The sequence below is a fragment of the Antedon bifida genome, chromosome 3 (assembly GCF_963402885.1).
Source record: "Antedon bifida chromosome 3, ecAntBifi1.1, whole genome shotgun sequence".
NCBI lineage: Eukaryota > Metazoa > Echinodermata > Crinoidea > Comatulida > Antedonidae > Antedon > Antedon bifida.
The window spans coordinates 34,635,006-34,654,764 of record NC_136228.1 but is presented as its reverse complement, the minus strand read 5'-3'; the positions used below and the strand labels follow the sequence as shown (position 1 = coordinate 34,654,764).

The 19,759-nt window shown below is 33.1% G+C and overlaps 1 protein-coding gene across 1 annotated transcript in view; it reads right to left on the bottom strand.

Annotated features, from left to right (window-relative positions):
* LOC144838416 (cilia- and flagella-associated protein 46-like) overlaps positions 1-19,712 on the bottom strand; it is a 105,622-nt gene extending 85,910 nt beyond the window's left edge. Inside the window, exons 1-24 of the mRNA XM_078693756.1 lie at positions 19,605-19,712; positions 18,837-18,970; positions 18,557-18,688; positions 17,914-17,978; positions 17,283-17,571; positions 16,137-16,231; positions 15,657-15,836; positions 13,281-13,358; positions 10,008-10,107; positions 9,677-9,775; positions 9,145-9,335; positions 8,103-8,199; positions 6,493-6,624; positions 6,135-6,255; positions 5,549-5,681; positions 5,232-5,387; positions 4,946-5,084; positions 4,158-4,291; positions 3,183-3,395; positions 2,748-2,988; positions 2,282-2,431; positions 1,671-1,781; positions 1,170-1,348; positions 585-716 (exon numbers count right to left, since the gene is read on the bottom strand). Coding sequence (XP_078549882.1) covers positions 585-716; positions 1,170-1,348; positions 1,671-1,781; positions 2,282-2,431; positions 2,748-2,988; positions 3,183-3,395; positions 4,158-4,291; positions 4,946-5,084; positions 5,232-5,387; positions 5,549-5,681; positions 6,135-6,255; positions 6,493-6,624; positions 8,103-8,199; positions 9,145-9,335; positions 9,677-9,775; positions 10,008-10,107; positions 13,281-13,358; positions 15,657-15,836; positions 16,137-16,231; positions 17,283-17,571; positions 17,914-17,978; positions 18,557-18,688; positions 18,837-18,970; positions 19,605-19,653 — 3,350 coding nt within the window. The 5' untranslated portion in view covers positions 19,654-19,712. The remainder of the gene's footprint in view (positions 1-584; positions 717-1,169; positions 1,349-1,670; positions 1,782-2,281; positions 2,432-2,747; positions 2,989-3,182; positions 3,396-4,157; positions 4,292-4,945; positions 5,085-5,231; positions 5,388-5,548; positions 5,682-6,134; positions 6,256-6,492; positions 6,625-8,102; positions 8,200-9,144; positions 9,336-9,676; positions 9,776-10,007; positions 10,108-13,280; positions 13,359-15,656; positions 15,837-16,136; positions 16,232-17,282; positions 17,572-17,913; positions 17,979-18,556; positions 18,689-18,836; positions 18,971-19,604) is intronic.
* Positions 19,713-19,759: the final 47 nt, after the last annotated feature.

Genomic DNA, 19,759 nt, shown 5'->3' with positions numbered 1-19,759 from the left:
ACCTAATAATATGCATATACAAATCTTATCAAATTTTCTTCAGTCAAATTAATTTATTGATAAAGATTGCAGTTCTCTACCAAATGAAAGAAAGTTTTGACATAGGTTTTAATAGGAAAGATTAGCTTGTAATTGTATTAATCTTTATGATCGAAATAAGACCAATGAATTAATTCGAAAAAAGAAAAGAGAGGGTATCAAGTCATCTTTATCAAATAAGACGGTCATAAGGTTTATCGCAAATAGCTTGATTTCGCGAGGAACATCATTGCAAAATGCATGATGGGAAGGGTTTGAGAGCAATAGTGTCACCGTATAATAAAAACTTTATGTACTGGTGGTGGTGCCACTGCTCCTAATTCCATCATGCACTAACCACGCTATTTACGATAAACCTTATAAGCAGACCTACAGCTAAAGCCATTTCAAAGTTAACTTTATTGGTCATTTCTTTTCTTTAACAACTAGTTGAAAGTGATTGAAAACTAATTAATCATTTGTACACGTTGTGAAAACCTCGCATCGGTTTCCTCAGAATCCATATATATTTTGACCAAGCAAAACCTGAATCTGAATGCTCCTACCTTGCTGAATCCAAGAAGGCTTCTAAGGCAGATCGACGGACGCTATTCTTGCCATACATATTGTTGACGAGACTCTTACCATGAACACAGCTAGCAAAACTCAACATCTCTTGCCAAACCATGTACCTATGTCTGTCGAGGTCAAAGTTCATATGTTATAGAATAGATAATTAAAAGGGTTATGACCCCAACCCTCCATTTGATGTTTACAATTATTACCATCTCAATACTAGCATTACATCTATATTCTATTTTTTTTTTTAAATCACAAACACATTTCTTCATTAAGTTGCAATTGTTCTAGTCAAGAGCAACGAAAATACTGAAAAGCTCTATATACAATTATCATGAATGTCAATGAGAGTAAATGTCATTACAGGTATTTTATCAAATACATCTATTGTGAAAATAATTGAACCGAAAACCCTTAGACTTTTCTTGAGGTCCAAAAGGTCCCAAATTTATTTTTAAAATTAAAAACACATTTTGAATACCACATTGTCAAGAAAACCATACATATTGGGCCAGCCCAAAGGTCCAGTATTGAGAGAATTGACTGTATACATTTTACAATAAATGACGTACTTATCCAACTTCTTGACTTTGCTGGCAAACATCTTGGCATCAAATTGTAAAGCTTTGCTTGTAGATTTTACCACCAGTGGATGATTGTTAGATTTGTATGCTAGCTCCGAGATTCGAACCCACACTTGTAATTCAACCAAATGCTCAGACCAGGTACACTGCTCCACCATTGTTGCAAGCTTAAAGTCAAGAATATGATACTATTGCAGCTGATGGTAGCTGAATTGTTTGAATGCACATTAGCCAACTCAAAGCCGATTTACACACATGGGCGGTGATAAAAGCAGAAAATAGCTTGTCCCACGTAGAATATGTATATCCTTAGTGGAAACCACATGTTCGCTCCACGTTTTGTGTAAATGGTAAAAAAAAATAACATAGATTCTGTATTTGTATACAGTTACCACTCGTCTGTGTAAATTGGCCTTAACAATGAATACATTCAAAATCACCTCAACAGCCTTTACTGTTTGGCTACAAGACTCGACAGTAATGACTTACCTCATTCAGGGGTGGCTGCTCTTTGAATTCTAATATACCATTACCATTTAAGGTATGCATTTCTAAGGCAACCAAACATCTGGTCATTGGTCGCTGTCCATTGTTGTTTCCCTATAATATAAAGTGCAACAGAGAGTTGAGTACAACAACACTGTCCAACTATACATTTCATTTTTTTTTAGAAGGGGTCACTACAATTGGCCACAGGTCATTTTCACTACATTAAATATTTCAAGTATGTGCTATTCTGACACTGACAGTGATGCATAATATCAATATTTATTATTAATTGTCTTTTGTGCGACACACTCACCTTTATTTCCATACATAGAGTAATTATCACTCCATGTTGCATTTCAGTACATTTTGTAAACATTAGTATCCATGCAACCTTTTACAAACAAAATTACAAATTTTTTTTTTCCATTCCATGTGTATTATTTGTACTTCTAATGCAAATTAATTGTTTGTAATTGGCAGCCATTTTTAATTTATGAAAGATATTTTGTTGGAGACATTTCAATGGTAAAACAAACGAATGTGTTTGCTTCAAAGCCACCCTTCATCAATTTCCATAAACTTCAATTTGTAAGAAAGCTTTGTAGACAAACCTCATCATCCGTTCCTAGCCCTTTGTTTATCTGTTGCAGCAGAAGTTGTTTGGTTAGTACCCATGTTGCTAAGAGATGATGGCGAACACTGATGGGTACAACATCCAAGTGTTTATTACCATTGGTTACTTCAAGTCCATAATTACATACCTGCAAAGTGAAAAGAAAAGTTGTAAAACTATCCAACAAAAAGCTTTGAAAAGAATCACATATAAAATCTCAATGTATAGAAAAATGTCTGGTTTTCTATAATATCTGTATACATTTCTTTATGTTAAACCATAACAAGATACATATAGACTGTTGCACAAGAAACAATTTGTAAAACAAAAAAAAAACTGGGACTAAAATGAAACAAACTTTTGAATATTAATCATATTCTAATCATTAACTTCGTTCCTTTTCAATCAACTTCTTTTAGCAGATGTAATGCAATAATACAAATTGAGAGATTATTTTCATTTACCTCAAGAGCACGCTTCAGGTCATCCTGTGCTTCTGCATCCACAAACAACACCTTGCCTTTGGCACTGGAGTGGCTAGCCACGCTCTTTGCCTTTCTGGGCGTCTTCTCGTTCCTGCTGCCTCCATCTTTAACAGCTTTGTTGGGCGTTTCAGGAGGCTGGTCTTTAGGCTGTACTGGAATCCAATGTTTTGTAAGGCCAATGGCAAGAGCATTACAAAGGTTGACAAGAAGACATGTTTCTCTGTAAAATATTGTTTAGAAAATAAAATCAAACATTCCATAAAATCCCCTGTCTGTCATAAAATATCTAAACTGAACTGTTTTTACTCTTGTAGATTTTAACACCTTTATTGTTAAATTATTATCTATTTTATTCAGTGACTAGGGAATTTAAAATTCCTCTGTTAAAAATATATTTAATATATAAAGACTTACCTAGCATGTCCCACTTGTTTCAAAGCCTCAAGCAACTTACTGAAAGTTTCAATAAGTTCTCTATGCCGACCTTCAACCAAAAGATGATTGTTATAGTTCCATAAATAGGTTGTAGCATTGCACACAATCCAAGGCTCACCCAGAGCACAACCAAGCTCTGCCGCACGGAGGAAGTGTCTTGTTGCAGACTGGGACAGGGAACTAATCCAGTCACTAACATCAAATATAAACAAATGATTAATGTACAATAAAATGCATGTACCATATTTATATATCTGTTTGACCAACACCGACATACTTTGATGTGTAAAATCAAACTTTATGCGACAAAAAAATGTCAAATCACTACCATACTTGGGAACATCACACTTTCTTTGTCAATCTAGTTTGATAGTGTAGACAGAGCTTTAGAGATGAACACCGGAATTCCCTAAGAAGACCTTGTAGCAATGGCAGACAGAAGTTTATGGAAAAACCTAGATAAGTTCAGGTATGCCCCGGACTCAGTAATAACATTATCATTATAATTATTGTTAAAAAGGCTTTTTTTGTTATTCGATTTGTTCCTCTACGAGGCTTTGCAGTCAAAATTGTTTTTAAATTGGACGCGACTATTGAATTTGAAAGCATCACATTCCTTTACCCCCAGAATGTTACTGGTTTCTCTCTTTTAAAATGTTTAATCAGGGAAGAGTGAAATTACTATTACAGTTGAACCTCCTGTAAGCGGTCACCCTTGGAACCGGAGGTGACTGTCGATAGAGGGCCAAAATCATGTATATGGCTATGCACAATATTTAGGGGAGGTACCAAATGCATAATTAGATAGGAAGAACAAACAGGCTTTTGAAAGTGCAGTCGTTAACGGAGGTGGCCGCTTATGGGAGGTGGCCACTCACAGAGGTTCAACTGTACTACTATTAATTTCTCGTTTAAAATGTTCATTCATAAATAAATAAAAAATGTCTAATATACCAATAAGCAATCCAGTCCTCGTCGTCCTCTGGCTTCTTCGCCACATAACCTTTTGGATGTTTTCGTTTATCTTCTGGCGGAATTGGCTTAGTGTTCAGTTTCAAGCCTTCAGATTGAAGAAGGTGAATCAAAGCCTGAAAGTAATACAGATCATTACTAATAGGGAGCTTTTGATTGGCGACTGACGACCTACCTAGGTCAGTTCAATTGATGTGTCATTGGTTGTCACTTGGACCATCCAGTGCCTAATGTCAACAGCAAAGCCATGACTACTGAATGTTATTTCAAAACAACATGGATTTATATATGCATTTTCTAGTGATATACAGGTAGCAAGGCAAGAGACAAACAATGCATTGCTTGATAGAACTGAAATTCATCAGTTCATGTAACAAGATTGATGCACTTGACACTACTATTTATTAATCTATCTATTAACTGCACATGCAAGGGGACAGCAGAATGATTATGGTTGTGGTCAAGAATACGATATTCTAGGGTATAACAAGATTGATGCATTTGAAAAAGATGACACTCTCTATTTACTTCAAATGTAAAGGGACGGCAAGATGAAAGGACAGTCCATGTTGCCAGAATGATTATGGCTGTAGTCAAGAATATGATACAGTATTTTAGAGTAAATATAATCACGATTACTGTAAAGCTTGGTTCCCACTAGGACGCAATGCAATTCGCACAAGCGATGGATTTGTGATTGGCCAAATTTTGTTTATGGTGTTACGTTCTAGTGGGAACAAGGCTCAAGTTTGTATTATTGCTGTACCAACCTCAGCATTTAAAAAGTAGACTTCAGCAAGCATCCGTATCAGGTCTTTGTCACTGTGTGGCGTGGAAGGCTCTGTAGTGGTCGTCTGTTCAGCTAGGCCAGTCTTTTTACGTTGAACTGTCTGTGGTTCTTCTCCAATACTATATTTTGATAAATTAACAAAGATTTTATTCTTTCTTTTATTTTTATTTTAAATCTTTTTTATTATTATTTATATATAAAGTGATTTTATAATTAAATCAAATTTTAAATTATTATTATTAGACTATTATAGAAAGTCTCCTAACCCTTCATTGCGTGGTTCTGGTTTAGCAGCTGTCTGAGGGCGTTTCATTTGCCAACGTTGGTCATCGTACAATAGGCAGTACCTACATGCTACACGACATACATCCCATACTCCTTGTTTACGTGCTGTTTTGGCAATATCTGCCCACAGTCTTGCTCTAAAAAAAAAAATTTCAATTTTATTTAAATTTGTTGTGAAATGCACATCATACAGTAAAAAAAATTGTTTAACAGAGAGAAATTCTGTTTTGTCAAATCTATAAATATTCACAAATGTTGATTGGAGGGATTTGTTTGATACTTTAGTACTGCACTTTACCTTTCTCTGTCATTTTCATTGCCCAGCCTCTCCAGATGACCATCAAGTTTCTTAACACAATTGATAAAATTGTTAGCCTTGGCTCCGAAGGTACTTAAGATTCCTTGATAACCACGTCCAGTTCCTGCTTCGGCTAAAACAAACAAGAAAAAACAAGTTAGAAGAATGTCCACAATATGTCACCAGTCAATAGAGAAGGCTAAATGACAATAAGACTACATGACAACACGGTTTGCGTTCCCAAAGTTTACTCTCTGTTTTGTATTATGTTGATAACTTTAGGATATCTATAGTATGTTTTAATGAAAGTTTTTAATTGTAATTTTGTTCTATGTATGATGTAATTGTGAATGTTTTACTTTATTTTTTGTTGAGGAAAACAATTTTTCCAAGTACACATTTTATATATGGAACAAATAAAGATTTGATTTGATTTTAATTTGATATTTGTTTTCTGTTTTATCTTTGTATGAGACAAGCACCATTAGTTCCACTTGTTTTGTGGACGAAATAAAGTTATCTTAGGTACTGTAACTCACAAGGTGATTAAAGATTGTGACAGACATGTTAGCAATGCAATGCATACCTTTCGTTTCACTCTCACTATCCAACACGTGTAAGAATGCATCTGGTGAAAGTGCCTGGCCTGCTCTGACAAGTAGAGAACGCTTCATTCGTATGCTGCCTGACTCTGCACTTGTACGAGCCTATAAAACCAAAAGCTTCTTTAATAAAAATATGTGAATGGTAAGTAAAGGCTGGATCTGGGAACATTCCAGCTCTGACCCAAGTGAAAGAAGCCCCAAAACGATGATTACAATTTGTGAAATGAGTAAGTTTTTGGATTGGCATGGTTTAGAATAGTTGAAGGTCACTTGCCAAAAGCACTTGCCAAATAATTTATATTACCATTGAAACCAAATAAATTGGTACAGATCATCTACCTGTTCTATAATCATTGCAGCTTGATCTTCCATTCTTTCAGGCTGTTGGTATAATTCAGCTCTAAGGTTGAGTCGTTGCAGGGAGTGTTGCAATCTCTCGTTGTACTGGCCCCCATCATCCAACTCAATTGCCTACAAATATAATTTTTCCCGACCCTGATCTTTATACAAGAACAATGAGTGGATTGATTGGTTGATCATTGAATGAAGTAGTTGGTATACCTTAAGTACAGTATTATAGCCCATACATGTTTCATGATTATTACAAACACAATACAAAACATTGTAAAAGCTCTGTCTACACAATCAATCTAGTTTGACAAAAAAAGTGTGATGTGCCTAAATATGGTAATGATATGCCTAAATATGGTAGTTATATGCTTAAATACTGTAGTGATAGTAAGCAAGTAATATTTATTGCTTTCCAACAACAGTACAATTTATAAAAAAGCATAACATATGAATGAAAATAAATACATAGAATAATACATTAAATTAAAATAACATTAAAAGCAATAGATAACCCTTTAAGCCCAAAGGCTTGTTTCCAAAGGGGTCCCCATTAACATGTTCATATATTGGCACATAAAGTATGATAGTGTAAACAGAGCTTTAGTGAGGAAATTTGTCTGTAAGGCCTTTCAAGATTTTTTTTCCTAATTTTTTGTTTACTTGTTTAGCTTGTGTGTTATCAAAAGATGAAAGTGTTTATAAGAATGTTTGACTTTTTGACCTGTACATATTAATGTAGGACTAACATACATCTAAAGAACAGTAATTTGTTATAGTCAAAATCAATGCTAATTTGTAATGGAAACATTTTTTTTTAAACCTTGAGCAATTCATATTACTAATGTTGGAAATTGTCAATAATTAGAATTTTGAATTGATGGAGATTACAGTATATGTGTCGTGTTAAAGTCACAAATAGCAAAGGTTTGTGTTCTAATGTAGCTTACTAAGCGGCTACTATGTTTTAAAGTTTTTAGGTTTTTTCAAAAAATTCTTTTTCATTTTTTAAAATTCCTATGCATTTGGGTATCCCAGCTGTTTAAATAATGATACCATATAGTTCCAGGAGACCTGAGACCTTGGTATTAAACTTGGAAAATTTAGAAAGTGTATTAACAATGGAATTGTTAGGAGGTGAGAAATACACAACTCACCAGGAACAAACAGAATCTTAACTGTTTTTACTCCATCAAATTAATACAAATTAAATATACACAATTACATAGAAAGTAGTACAAAACTATTTTCACCACACAATGATTACACATTCTATGAACAACCCATAAACTGAAACCTACATACAACACAATATGACCATGTTGAATAATTTGAGATAAAAATGTTTTATGAGCTGTAAAGCCTAAAGAAAAGTAATTGATCCTACATTCTAGGAAATAACATATTATGAACCTAAAAACATATTTGGCTTGGCCTTCTAATGTAAAAAAGAATTTTATATTGTATCCACTGTATACAATGACCAATGGAAATATATCAGGTTGATACAACAGAGAATTATGGTCATGTTTTATATTAGAGATGGTTGAGTAATCAAGTGGTTTGTCACTGCCAGCATGAAAGTTAAGGAATTGGCCTACCTTTTTCAGATGTGACATCGCAACCTGAACTTGTTCATTATCCTCCTCACACCGTGCCAGTTCTGTGTGAATCTGACATCGCAATAATATCAACAAACTGAAAAAAAAAAAAGAATTCTTTTTGCAAATTATGTAACCCATCTATTATGACACTTCAAAATTTGATTTGAAAATACTCAGAAAATGTGCAAAAGTTTAAATATCTTCTTCCTTTAAACCAACATTCTGCACTTGGATATAGACCAAAAAAATATGATACAAAATTCCTAATTCTCTTAAAACAAGCTGAATGTGGTATTTGTGATAGCGGATTAAAAATATATCTGATTACAATTACAATATAAATATACAATTATTATGGTTTTTTTTTTCCTTTCTATATAATTTACATAGCCACTTTGAATGAAAATATCAATCAACATGGCTTTTTTTTTCCTTTCTATATAATTTACATAGCCACTTTGAATGAAAATATCAATCAACATCATCATCGTCATCATCATCTTGCTTTACTGTGTAGAACATTACTTGATAGGTTAGTATGCATTTGAGCATCTTCGAATTTCTTTCAAAAATGTTGTTTTCCAATTTTATTACGTTTTAAACATTTTTCATTTTTCTCTCTATAAAATCAATATCAAGAAAAAGCTAATGAATGTGTTTATGGCCTCTAAACATAAAACTTGAAGAAAATCTAAATTTATTGATGAACTAAATCAGAGCCAATCGATCAACCTAAATATCAATAATTATCATCATAACAAAAAAAAACACGACTGAACGTCGTTATGACCTACAAACATAACCTTAAACAAATCGACATCGAACTTAGAATAAAAAAATCAAATCAAGTGATCACATGTTCCAATTCTACTAATTGTAAATGACAGGTACAAATTACAGTCCTATAATCACGTAATTAGTGATTATATAAGTATTGGCATACGTTTTATTTTGATGTATTTAATATGTTAAGTCACATCAAATCATTTATCTTACAAGTCCACATGTTCACCAATCGGCCAATTTTTTCAAATCATACCTGTCAACTGCCTCCAATGCCTGTGCAATTAGCGTCAGTGGTTTTCTGACGTGATGTCTCAGGTTTGGTTGTAACAGCGGTAGACATACATTCCACATCGTTGTACAGCCAACTTGTACAACATTTGGGTCACCGTGCCTAATTGCGTTTTGAATGGCCTCATTTAGGCGATGAATACATTGCAATCGAACCTGCAACATGTAATGCATACTTTTAGATAATTCTTATATTTCAATCTCACGTTAAATGAAATGGGAAAAAAATAGCGGAGAAATCAAACAAAATATAATCTTGCAATAGTTGTTTCACACAGTTCATCCCGATGACGACCCAGAAAACAAACTCATTACCGGTAATGTTTATTCAATTTACTAAGGGAATTTCTCTAGATATGAATAAATATTAATATTAATATTTTATTAGCATATTTTAAAGTACAATCTTGCCAGGGGTAAGCAATAGGCATAGGAATAGAGAGAAATAATATAAACAATTTAACATTTTCCGACTTTGCTAAAGGTTTTATACTAACCTCTACTGAAGTTTTGGTGTACATTTCTTGCTTGTCACCTAGGTTACGAACCACTACTTCCGCTTCAAGAAATTCCAATTCAAGTAATACTCCAGTTTCCTGCAAAAATTCAGTAATATAATTAATAATATATTATCTGAAACACTGCTTTTCAGTTTAAGATTAAGAAAGTAAATTTAGATATTTAGATAAAAAATGACACACTTTTGAAATCGGGTCAAATTTTGATCAAAATAAAGTTGGTTGGCCCAAATAAAGATGGTTGGCCTAAATACCCAGATGGATAATTGTTTATAGATAGTATGCTTAATTTGGAGATTACTAGGCTTACCTTTATCGGGCATGTCTTGATAGCCGTAATAGTCCGACTAGCTACATCAGCTTCGTCTTGTTCCAAACAAAGTCTGCATAACTCAATCAACAATAATGGCCTACACATTATGATGAAAATAAATAATGATTACAGTAGAAAAAATCAATCAAAAAAATAAGTGTAATTTTTCATCCATAATTAGAGAATGTTATTTATTATTAAGCTATTGTTACCAGCATTATTTTTGGATTTAATGAATATATATGTAGGTAATAACTTAAAGTAAATGTATGAGGTATCATGATCTGTGTATATGCCAATATAACATAGCCTAGTGGTAAATTACCTAGCAGAGGTATACATCAATTTCAAGGCACATAAAATCGAAGAATGACATAAAAAATAATGAACATATTGATTATTACAGAACTTATCATTGATTGAAATAAATTACATTCGATTCAAATTCTTGGAAAAATTAAAAAAAAAATATATATATATAACTGTGTAAAAAATCTATAAATTTGATAGCAATATAATGCAACAGGACGAACATTCAATGTCTGTAAACAATAGCGAGTAACATTCAGACAATGTGTCATTTGTGATTGGTAGCGAACTTGCATCCCAAAGGGAACTAATTAACCTTTACTAATATTATAACATAACTACATCTACATAGATTTCTTTTTCTGTTTAAATAATAATAATAATATTATATAATAATATATTGATATCATTATATATAAACTTATATTTATGTTCATATATATACTGATGAACATAAATATAAGTTTGCACTGATGAAGGGCTAGTGTTGCCCGAAAGCTCTGATACTTTTTCTGGCTGTTTTACTTTATAATTTTGATTTCAGCTTTTTGCTTATTTTATTTCTATCTCCATTGAGATCCAGTCACTGATACCCACAGCATTGTCATTTTTTCAGTAATTTGCCTTTGGATTTATATATATAAACATAAATATAAGTTTGCACTGATGAAGGGCTAGTGTTGCCCGAAAGCTCTGCTACTTGTTCTGGCTGTTTTACCTTACAGCCACTGACCCACAGCATTGTCATTATTTTCAGTAATTTGCTTTTGGATTTATATACTGATATATTGCACTAGAATTTTAAATATAATAATCAAAATATAATATAATACCTTTTAACAACACAACAACAATCGACATGCATTGCATAAGACTAAGCTATTTTTTATACATGTGTATGAATATATATTTTTTTTGTGTGGACAGGTGTATTTTTGCAATTCAATATCATACTAGTTTCTTGATTATAATACCTTAATAATGAACAAATCAATGTGCATGCATTGCATAAGATGATATAACTAAGCTAAGTTTTGTAAGGTATGTGAGTTTGTGGACAGGAGTATTTTTGCAATTAAATATTATATTGGTTTCATGATTGGACCACTGACAGATAGTTAACAATTCTATTATGCATTATACTTTGTTTTCAGCTTAAACCACTGAAACTGAAAAAAACTTTTTTATAGTTTATTTCACAAGTGCAAGCTTGGATATTGTAGTTACAACCCAAGGTATAATTTGTTATTTATTTCATATGCATTAAACACAGAGTAACTCGCCAATTACAGGATGGATGAACTATTTTATAATGTATATTGCTTATAAACAAAGTCTCATGTGAGGCTTAGTGAGTGGAGTTGAAAGAGTTGTGAGCTACAACCCTGGCACCAGGTCAGGATTGAACCCTGGACCTTGGGATTAGAAGGCAAACATGTTAACCACCATGCTACAGCTCCACTACAAATTTATTGCTGCAACCCTTCTTCTTTTGAAGATTGATTAAATTGATTTAGATGAAGACTCACTTCTCTTTCTTGGTAGGAGGAACTACCGATGTTGTTTTCCATTTAGTTACAGCAGATTTCCTATTAGCAAAGCAGCATGGGATAAAGCAAAGCAAAGCAAAGGTTAACAAAAAAGCATGAAAGCGGTTAGTAAAGTATAGAAATAATGATTTGATTAGGATTACAATAATAATATTGTATTGGTAAGAATAAATAAATTGATTTTGATTAAATAAAGTATTTTATATTTTCAGTATATACTGTGATGTGCTGTTTATGCCAAGAAGAAAAAAAATATCTTGTACCCTTTTCATACTCTCAACAAATATGACCATGGTAGTTCCACTATAAACTCCAGTATAAAGCTCTGTTTACACTATCAAACTTTATGTGACAACAAAATGTCCATATATAGACATGATGATGTCATCACTACCATATTTGGGCACATCACTACCATATGAAGTATGAAGCTTTCAATTGTTTGTGTTAATTCACTGTTGGGACATGCTTTCTAACTCTCACTACAGTTTTGTTTGGCGACTATTGAACACATGTCAATGCATCGGTCTTAGGTAGTGGTAACTTAAAATTATTTTAAGTACTGCTGTGTGAACATACAAAACCCTTTAGAGAAACTAAGCACCTAACTACCACCTTTAGAGAAGCATCAGAGTATAGTATGAAAAAGGTACAATTTATTGTGAAGCACAAAATAGCGCATGCTGTGCAGTATTAGAAATGAAGCTAAATTTCCAAAATAAAATTATTTTTGTTCACCACAATTGAAATTGAATTGAATTTTAATTTTCACTGCACTTGAATTTATATATTATTATTATTAGTAATTGACCAATCAAAAGATACAATAGTGTGGAAATAAATTAAGATTAAACAGGGAAGAGATTATTACTTTTCTTAATATCACAGTGTGCTATCAGTAGTAATATAATAGATAAATCATTTCTCAATTTGACAATCTTGGTGAACAGCAAAATTGTATCTTGGTTGAATCTTATATTTAATCAATATTAATATAAAATATTAAAATGGAGGTAAAAAGAGGAAGGGAATGGAAAAGAAGGAAAATATTCTGTTTTCAATTAAAAGACCTTGAAATACGAACAATAATTTTAGTTTTTACAAGGTATGTACATCAACCGTCTTCTGGTGAAGACAGCAGATTTGGTACCACAATAAAAATAGATGAAATCTGTCCACGGTGGAAGAAGAGTTTTAATTGATATAAACAGCCTGGGAAAGGTTTTAAGCCCTGTCTACACTATCACAAAAAAAAGTGATGTGCCCATATATGGACATGATGATGTCATGTCACTACCTTATTTGGGCATATCACTACCATATTTGGGCACATCATACTTTTTTTGTCAAATTAGTTTGATAGTGTAGACAAAACTTTAAGGAATAGATGGGAAGGTTGTAGAACACTCACAACTCAGATATTGTTGGAGATAGATCATCATCATCATCTGAATTCTCTTCACTCAATGTGTGTGAACCGGTGTCAATGCTATAGTTAGAAACAACATTCAACATGTTAAACATTAGATTAGTTCACAAAAACCCAAATAAGATTAAGAAAATTGCAATGTTAGATACAAAAAAAAATACATTTAGATGTATAATTAATGAAAAGAATGAAAATTAATACTTTACATAGATCAAACAAATATTAGTGATTATTAATATGAACAAAAGCATTGAGAATATAATCTAAATGTTTAAACTTGATGACATCATCCGATGACATCATCAAAATAAAAATGAAGATACACTTGTCATATTTCTTTAAAATTAATGTTTAAATCGTGGTTCATAGTTTACAAAATGTGCATTGATAATGCGTAGACGAAGCATCACAATTGCTGTTCCTTACTATTACATAATCATATTCATTTCATGAGACAGACAAGCTAAAAGCTTTATGACTTTCAATAAAAACAAAACAGTAAAGATAAGAAAGCTGTTTCATTCATTCGTTATCCTACAATAATCAATTTTAGTATTCAACAACTTTCATTATAATCAATTTTCTGGAATTCGTTTTTTCGCAATTTTGTCATAATGTCAGTTTTGATTATGCTGTAGTATTTCACATGTATCATTAAAATGGTATTGGTCGTGGGACAGAGGGTTAATGATAACATTATAATCAAAATGACACCATTGATTGGTAACTTGAAGGTCAATGGTTCAAATCCCCCAGGCCTCAATGTTTCATACTTATTAATTGTGACAACTTGCTGTACCTACAAGGGTAGGTATCATTAGGCCTGGGGTTTCCTACTATATCTAAATTACATTATTATATATATTTTTGTCGCAGTGCTTTGTTGCTGACGCAAATCATGAACTGTTTGAAGTTTACTAAATGAATCAAATGAATGTAAATATCAATAAAAAGTAAAATCCACTTTTCGAAAGGTCATAAAAAACAGGCCTGAAGTATTACTTTACACAGAGTGTATTGAAGTGTATAGCAGCAGGCCTTGAGAGCAAAATGCTCATCATTTATTATTAACATTTTAATCTACAGATGTGATCAATTAATGTGGACACAAAGTTCAACTTTATACCTTTTTTATACTAATTCTATAATAGCAATCAGGGATTTTTTTTCCTCTCTTTTTCAGCATTTTATCACGACAACTCATCGTAGCTTCATGGTATATGTTTAAACCAAGTGAAACCAGATACAGTGTGTGTGTGTGTGAATATTAGGGTTTATTTTGATTTTATTTAGTGCAATTGTTTAGTAAATCATATAGTGATATAGCCTTTGGCTGCAGTAATATTGCAATACATTTTTTAGTAAACTCCAGTGCAATCCAGTGAAAGATAAAGTATGGACTTTGGCTGCAGTAATACAACTTACACTTCATTGGCTGTTTTGGCCACTTTCACAAGACTCATCAACAGTGAAGTGTCAGCCGACTTAGATTTACTGATGTAAAAAAACAAATTATAAAAAACACAAAGATGAGATTAATACAACTAGGATCACTAAACGTAAATGATTGAGGTCATTGCTTGCTTCAAACTGAGCCTGGATTATGGTGTGTCTTTTCTGACAAGTTTAATTTCCATGAAAGGTATTTGTTTTTGTTATCAGAAAGGCATTTTTACTGTTTGAGATGTAGGCAGTGTGGCACAGGACAGCATTACGACATATCTACTGCTTGGTCATTCAACTCGTTTAGCCTCAGTTCAAACACAGGAACTACCCTGTCATAAGTTGCAAACTGAATGAAATATAACCCTTACCGAGCTAAAATAGTGAAGAAACTAATTTACCAACTGTTCTTTTTCTCCAGGCTAGAACGTTAGAATTATCAACAATAAAAACCTACAGTAGATTAATTTCCTGCTTTTAACACAAGCAATAATGTAACTATTTATAGTCGTTTTTGTGATTTTAAGGTGCTTTTACTACAAAGTATAAAGATAATATAATCATTTAACGAGATAGAAACACATAAATAACAACTAATAGCGCTATCATTTCATGCTACTGTTAATGTGGTACAGTAAATGAAGAGTTTTCACTTTTTAAGGAGTAGTTTCTAGTATTGAGAGATTTTTTTTAATCTACATGTTAATAAATAAATCATTTTATGCTACTGTTAATGATTGTGGTTTGAGTTTTCACTTATCAGATATTTTACGGAGTAGTTTCGAGTATTGAGAGATTCTTAATTTACATGTTCATACGATATAAAAATATTATTCGCTGCTTTGTTTTTAATCCCCTGATTTATAAGGCTACAAAATACAAACATTATAAACTATTACTTATATTATTACTTACCTTTCTTCGATTGATGTTGGAGTTGGTGGTGCAGGTCCGGTAGGTGTTTTGCGCCCCACTGTGACACTTGATGCCCTAGAGTTCGTACCAGTACGTATCTCGTCAGGGTCCTGTGTGAACTGGTTAAGTAATCGCTCTAAACTACCTCTTACATCTGGCACATCATTCTGTTCAAGAGATCTGTGAACGATTGTAAGCAAAACACCGATATTAACCAGTCCATCACAGCCAGTTTGGTAGAGATAACCAATCTGGCTGTACAGTTAACATTTTAATCTTATTAAGCTCTGTCGTGTCTAAAGGTCTGTCTACACTATCAAACTAGTTTTCAAATGTTGATATAAAGTTTGTGGTTCGTTGAGATTCTCGAAGTTTCGATCAATATGCTTTGATTGTCCTCAGGAATGAGAGTAGCAGAAGTAACCAATTGTACGAGTTAGATTACATGTTTTAATAAATGATTATTAATTGAGAACTTACAACTTCATCCTGGCAAGTTTATAATATCCAGTAAGATCACCATTAGACTTAATCTCTTTTGCAACTTTACTGCTTTCCACCAGGTGGTGTTGTATCTATGAAAGCAACAAAATGTGGTTAAAGTTGCATACTTTTAATTTACTAGAAAAGTAATGTTTTTAATTGGAGTACTCTATGTTGTTTGGTAGAATCTGTTGCACAAACATGTATGTGTAAAACTGACCAAACAGGGGTGGATCCAAGGGGCCCTAGTCGGTGTTTCCCCCACCCCAAAATTGTAATGTAAAAGAAAGGACATCAAATTGAGCTCAGCCCTTTATTTCACCATGCTTAGGCCCCCTATTTCAAAATCCTGGATCCGCCACTGCCAAACATGGTTAATTCATGATTGAGCCATTGGCTGTAATTAAGCTATCGGAACTAAAATGAATAGAAATCTACAATAAAAACTGAAATGGTAATGATAGGCTTAAAAATAAAGAATACAAATCACCAACAGCAAACAGATAGGACTTGCTAAATCATTACTGTCTATTAAACCACTTGTAGCTGTTCACTAGAGACATCTTATAATTCTCTAAAGGGTACAGTTAATTGCAAGTGTAGCTATAAATCGTTTTAATAGTTTTCAGTTCTATTTGGTGTCTTAAAAAGTGAGAAAAGAATATTTATTATTATCATCAGAGACACTAAAGGATCTGACAGAGATAAATTTAATGTCAACATTTTAAGATTTATGACCAGATTCTATTATTATACTATAATAATGTAGTCGATTCAAATTTATTGGAAATACTATATCTCCCAAAATAATGTGATATACTACTACCACATGTGTTGTAATGTAGTAGAATTAGCACACAGTTTTAATGATGATATCAGTGACACTATTTTACAATAAATTTGTTTTTATTCTATTTTTTAAACTTGAATATAATACTCTCCAAATATAAAAAATCTTTATATAAGCACATAATAATATAATATAATCCCCAAAACTGATTGAATTTGTATTATTTTGGCTATGGTTTGAGCCCCTGCCTTAAATGGTAAAATGGTAGGCTTAGATTTATGTCTGTAAATAAAAAACAGACAATTATTCAACAACACAATTCCTCTATTCATGTAGACTAGGCAGATACTTACCTGTAGTTGAAGCACTTGCTTATACAAGCCAGGTACATTAGCCTTGATAAACTCCCCTGCAGCTTTGCTCACCTCACCAGCCTCTTTATTTCTACCAGCGTCCACATGACACTCGATGAGCGCCAACATCAACTGAGCTCTCCATTCATAGTCTTTGTCATCGATATCGTCTAGTGCTTTAACAACGCTGTGAAGGCTGATAGAGAGGTGTTGACGATAGTTAGGCTTGAGAAACGGCCGACAGAACTGCCAGTAAAGAACGGATGCATTGAACACTAGAAAATGATACCTAGAAATGAAAACAAGATAGGATTGAGTAATGCAACTATAATAATACTATTATACTGAGACAGAAACATTAACAATTAGGAAATTAAAACATAATTATACATTGCAAGAGCACAAAATAATATACAGTAGTCATACAAAAAAAAACAAATCCAGTTCAAAAATACATTTTCTCACAAAAACACCTCGAATCACTTGTAAAACATATCGTTTGGATGTGTCCTATGTATAGAATCAATTCATTATTGGCAGTCCGCTTTTAAATATACAACATTATCTAGACACAATCATACATCAAATTGATTTTTACAATACTAAGTGATTGATTGTATAATAATACTACCTTGAATTTGACTTAGCAAACTGAATTGCTTTCAGGATATACACATTAGCTTTGTCTAACTGACTCTGAAAAAAAAAAGGTCAAATCATAAAACAATAAGATAAGTGACACTCTTTCACAATATATGTATTGTGATTTAATGAGGGTCATGTGAATTATTGGTAGAAATCTGTTTCACTTTTGGGCAACTATGCAATGCAACTTACATAATAAGTTGGTTTACTCAGTGGAAGATCCAGGATTTTGAAATAGGGGGTGGGGCACAGCAGGGACTAAAACTAGTGAAATGAGTGCTGAACTTAAGTTGATGCCCTCTTTTACATTACAATTTGTGAAATTTAGAGGAGGCCCGGGCCGGGTGGTTACCACCTTGTATCCCTGTTGATAGAAATATAGGCTTTGGAAAGGTACTGTAGGCTTAACCAGCTTAGAAATTAATTTTTAAGACCTTAATTCTAGCACACTCATATTTTCACACCTTTATTTCTTTATTTTAATTTTTTTGGATTTTAAGTTATAATTTTGAAAAGTGAGATACATACACAATAGAAGATGGATTTATTGTCTAAATGGCTTTTTATTTACTTTTGTTCAAATTTGTTTGTTATATCTTATACAGTCTATATAACAGTTTGATACTTACAATCTCTTCTGCAGACTTTGGGGCTAAAAGCTGTGCATGACAGAGGTAGGCTCGGCAAAGAAATTGATTGGATGGTGGCGTACGATGCAGATACATATCAAGACATATCTTCGTCATTTCAATTAAACCATACTGAAAAATTATTATACCAAAATAGAAAAATCCTTTAATTGAAATAAAATTATGTTTTGAGGAGATCAAATCAATAATTATAAAAAAATCATTTTTGGCAATTTCTGTAATTGTCAAAGTAGAGCATAAAAAAAGCAGTTACACTTACTTGTAAAGCTATTTCAGCACACTGGACATAAAGATCTTGACCACAAGGCTCTGGTCCATCACTGGAAGGTCGGCGATCGGAGGCTGCTTTGAGCTGTTCGAAAGCCTGATGTAAGAAGGATTCTTCGCCATTAACTGTTAAGGACAAGTAAAAAAAAACATGTTTAGCGTCCTGCCTTTTCCAAAAAAGAAAGGAGGCTTTTTTTTAAATTTCTCCCCAAAGATGTCCATCAAGGAATGATGAAAGCAGGTTTCGTCGTTCCATCTCTGGCTTTAATACTCCTTTCACACCAAAAGCAAAACTTCGGAGACACTCCGGAGTTGAAGCCCCGGTTGTTGTGAAAGGTAAAATCAAGCAACTCCGGAGTTCAAAACAGCGGGATTGAACAGCTGAATGCTCTCTGGAACGCAAACCAACTGGTGTGAAAGGTACCAACATCAAACTCCGGAGTTTTTAGAAATCAATCCGACTGCAACTTCGCTGACGCTAAGCCTACACCTTGTTTTGTTTTTATTTAACCTAAGCCTAGCGCCCTCTACAGCCTAGCTACACTCTCTCTCCGGTAAATCCTACTCTTCAGGCCTACTAGGGTCTGGCCCTACTACACCAGACTTTGATAGGGAATGTAACGCGATGAACACGATGTACACCCTTTTGCTCCTAGGCTAGTAGTAGGCCTACTAGGCTGGGGCCTAGCCTATACTACTGACCTATAATTACTCCTAGAATACAGCCTCCTTATTTATTTATAAAGAAATTGAAACATACCCCCATATAATTGTGCTGCACCCAATAATTGTCGGATGTTGTTATCCATTTTACATTAAATCATAATAAATTGAGGCATGGGCAAGGTCAAGCGTCGTAGAGAGTAGTATTTTTGCAACCAAGGTAACTAAGCCTAGGTAGGGTGGGCCATTAGT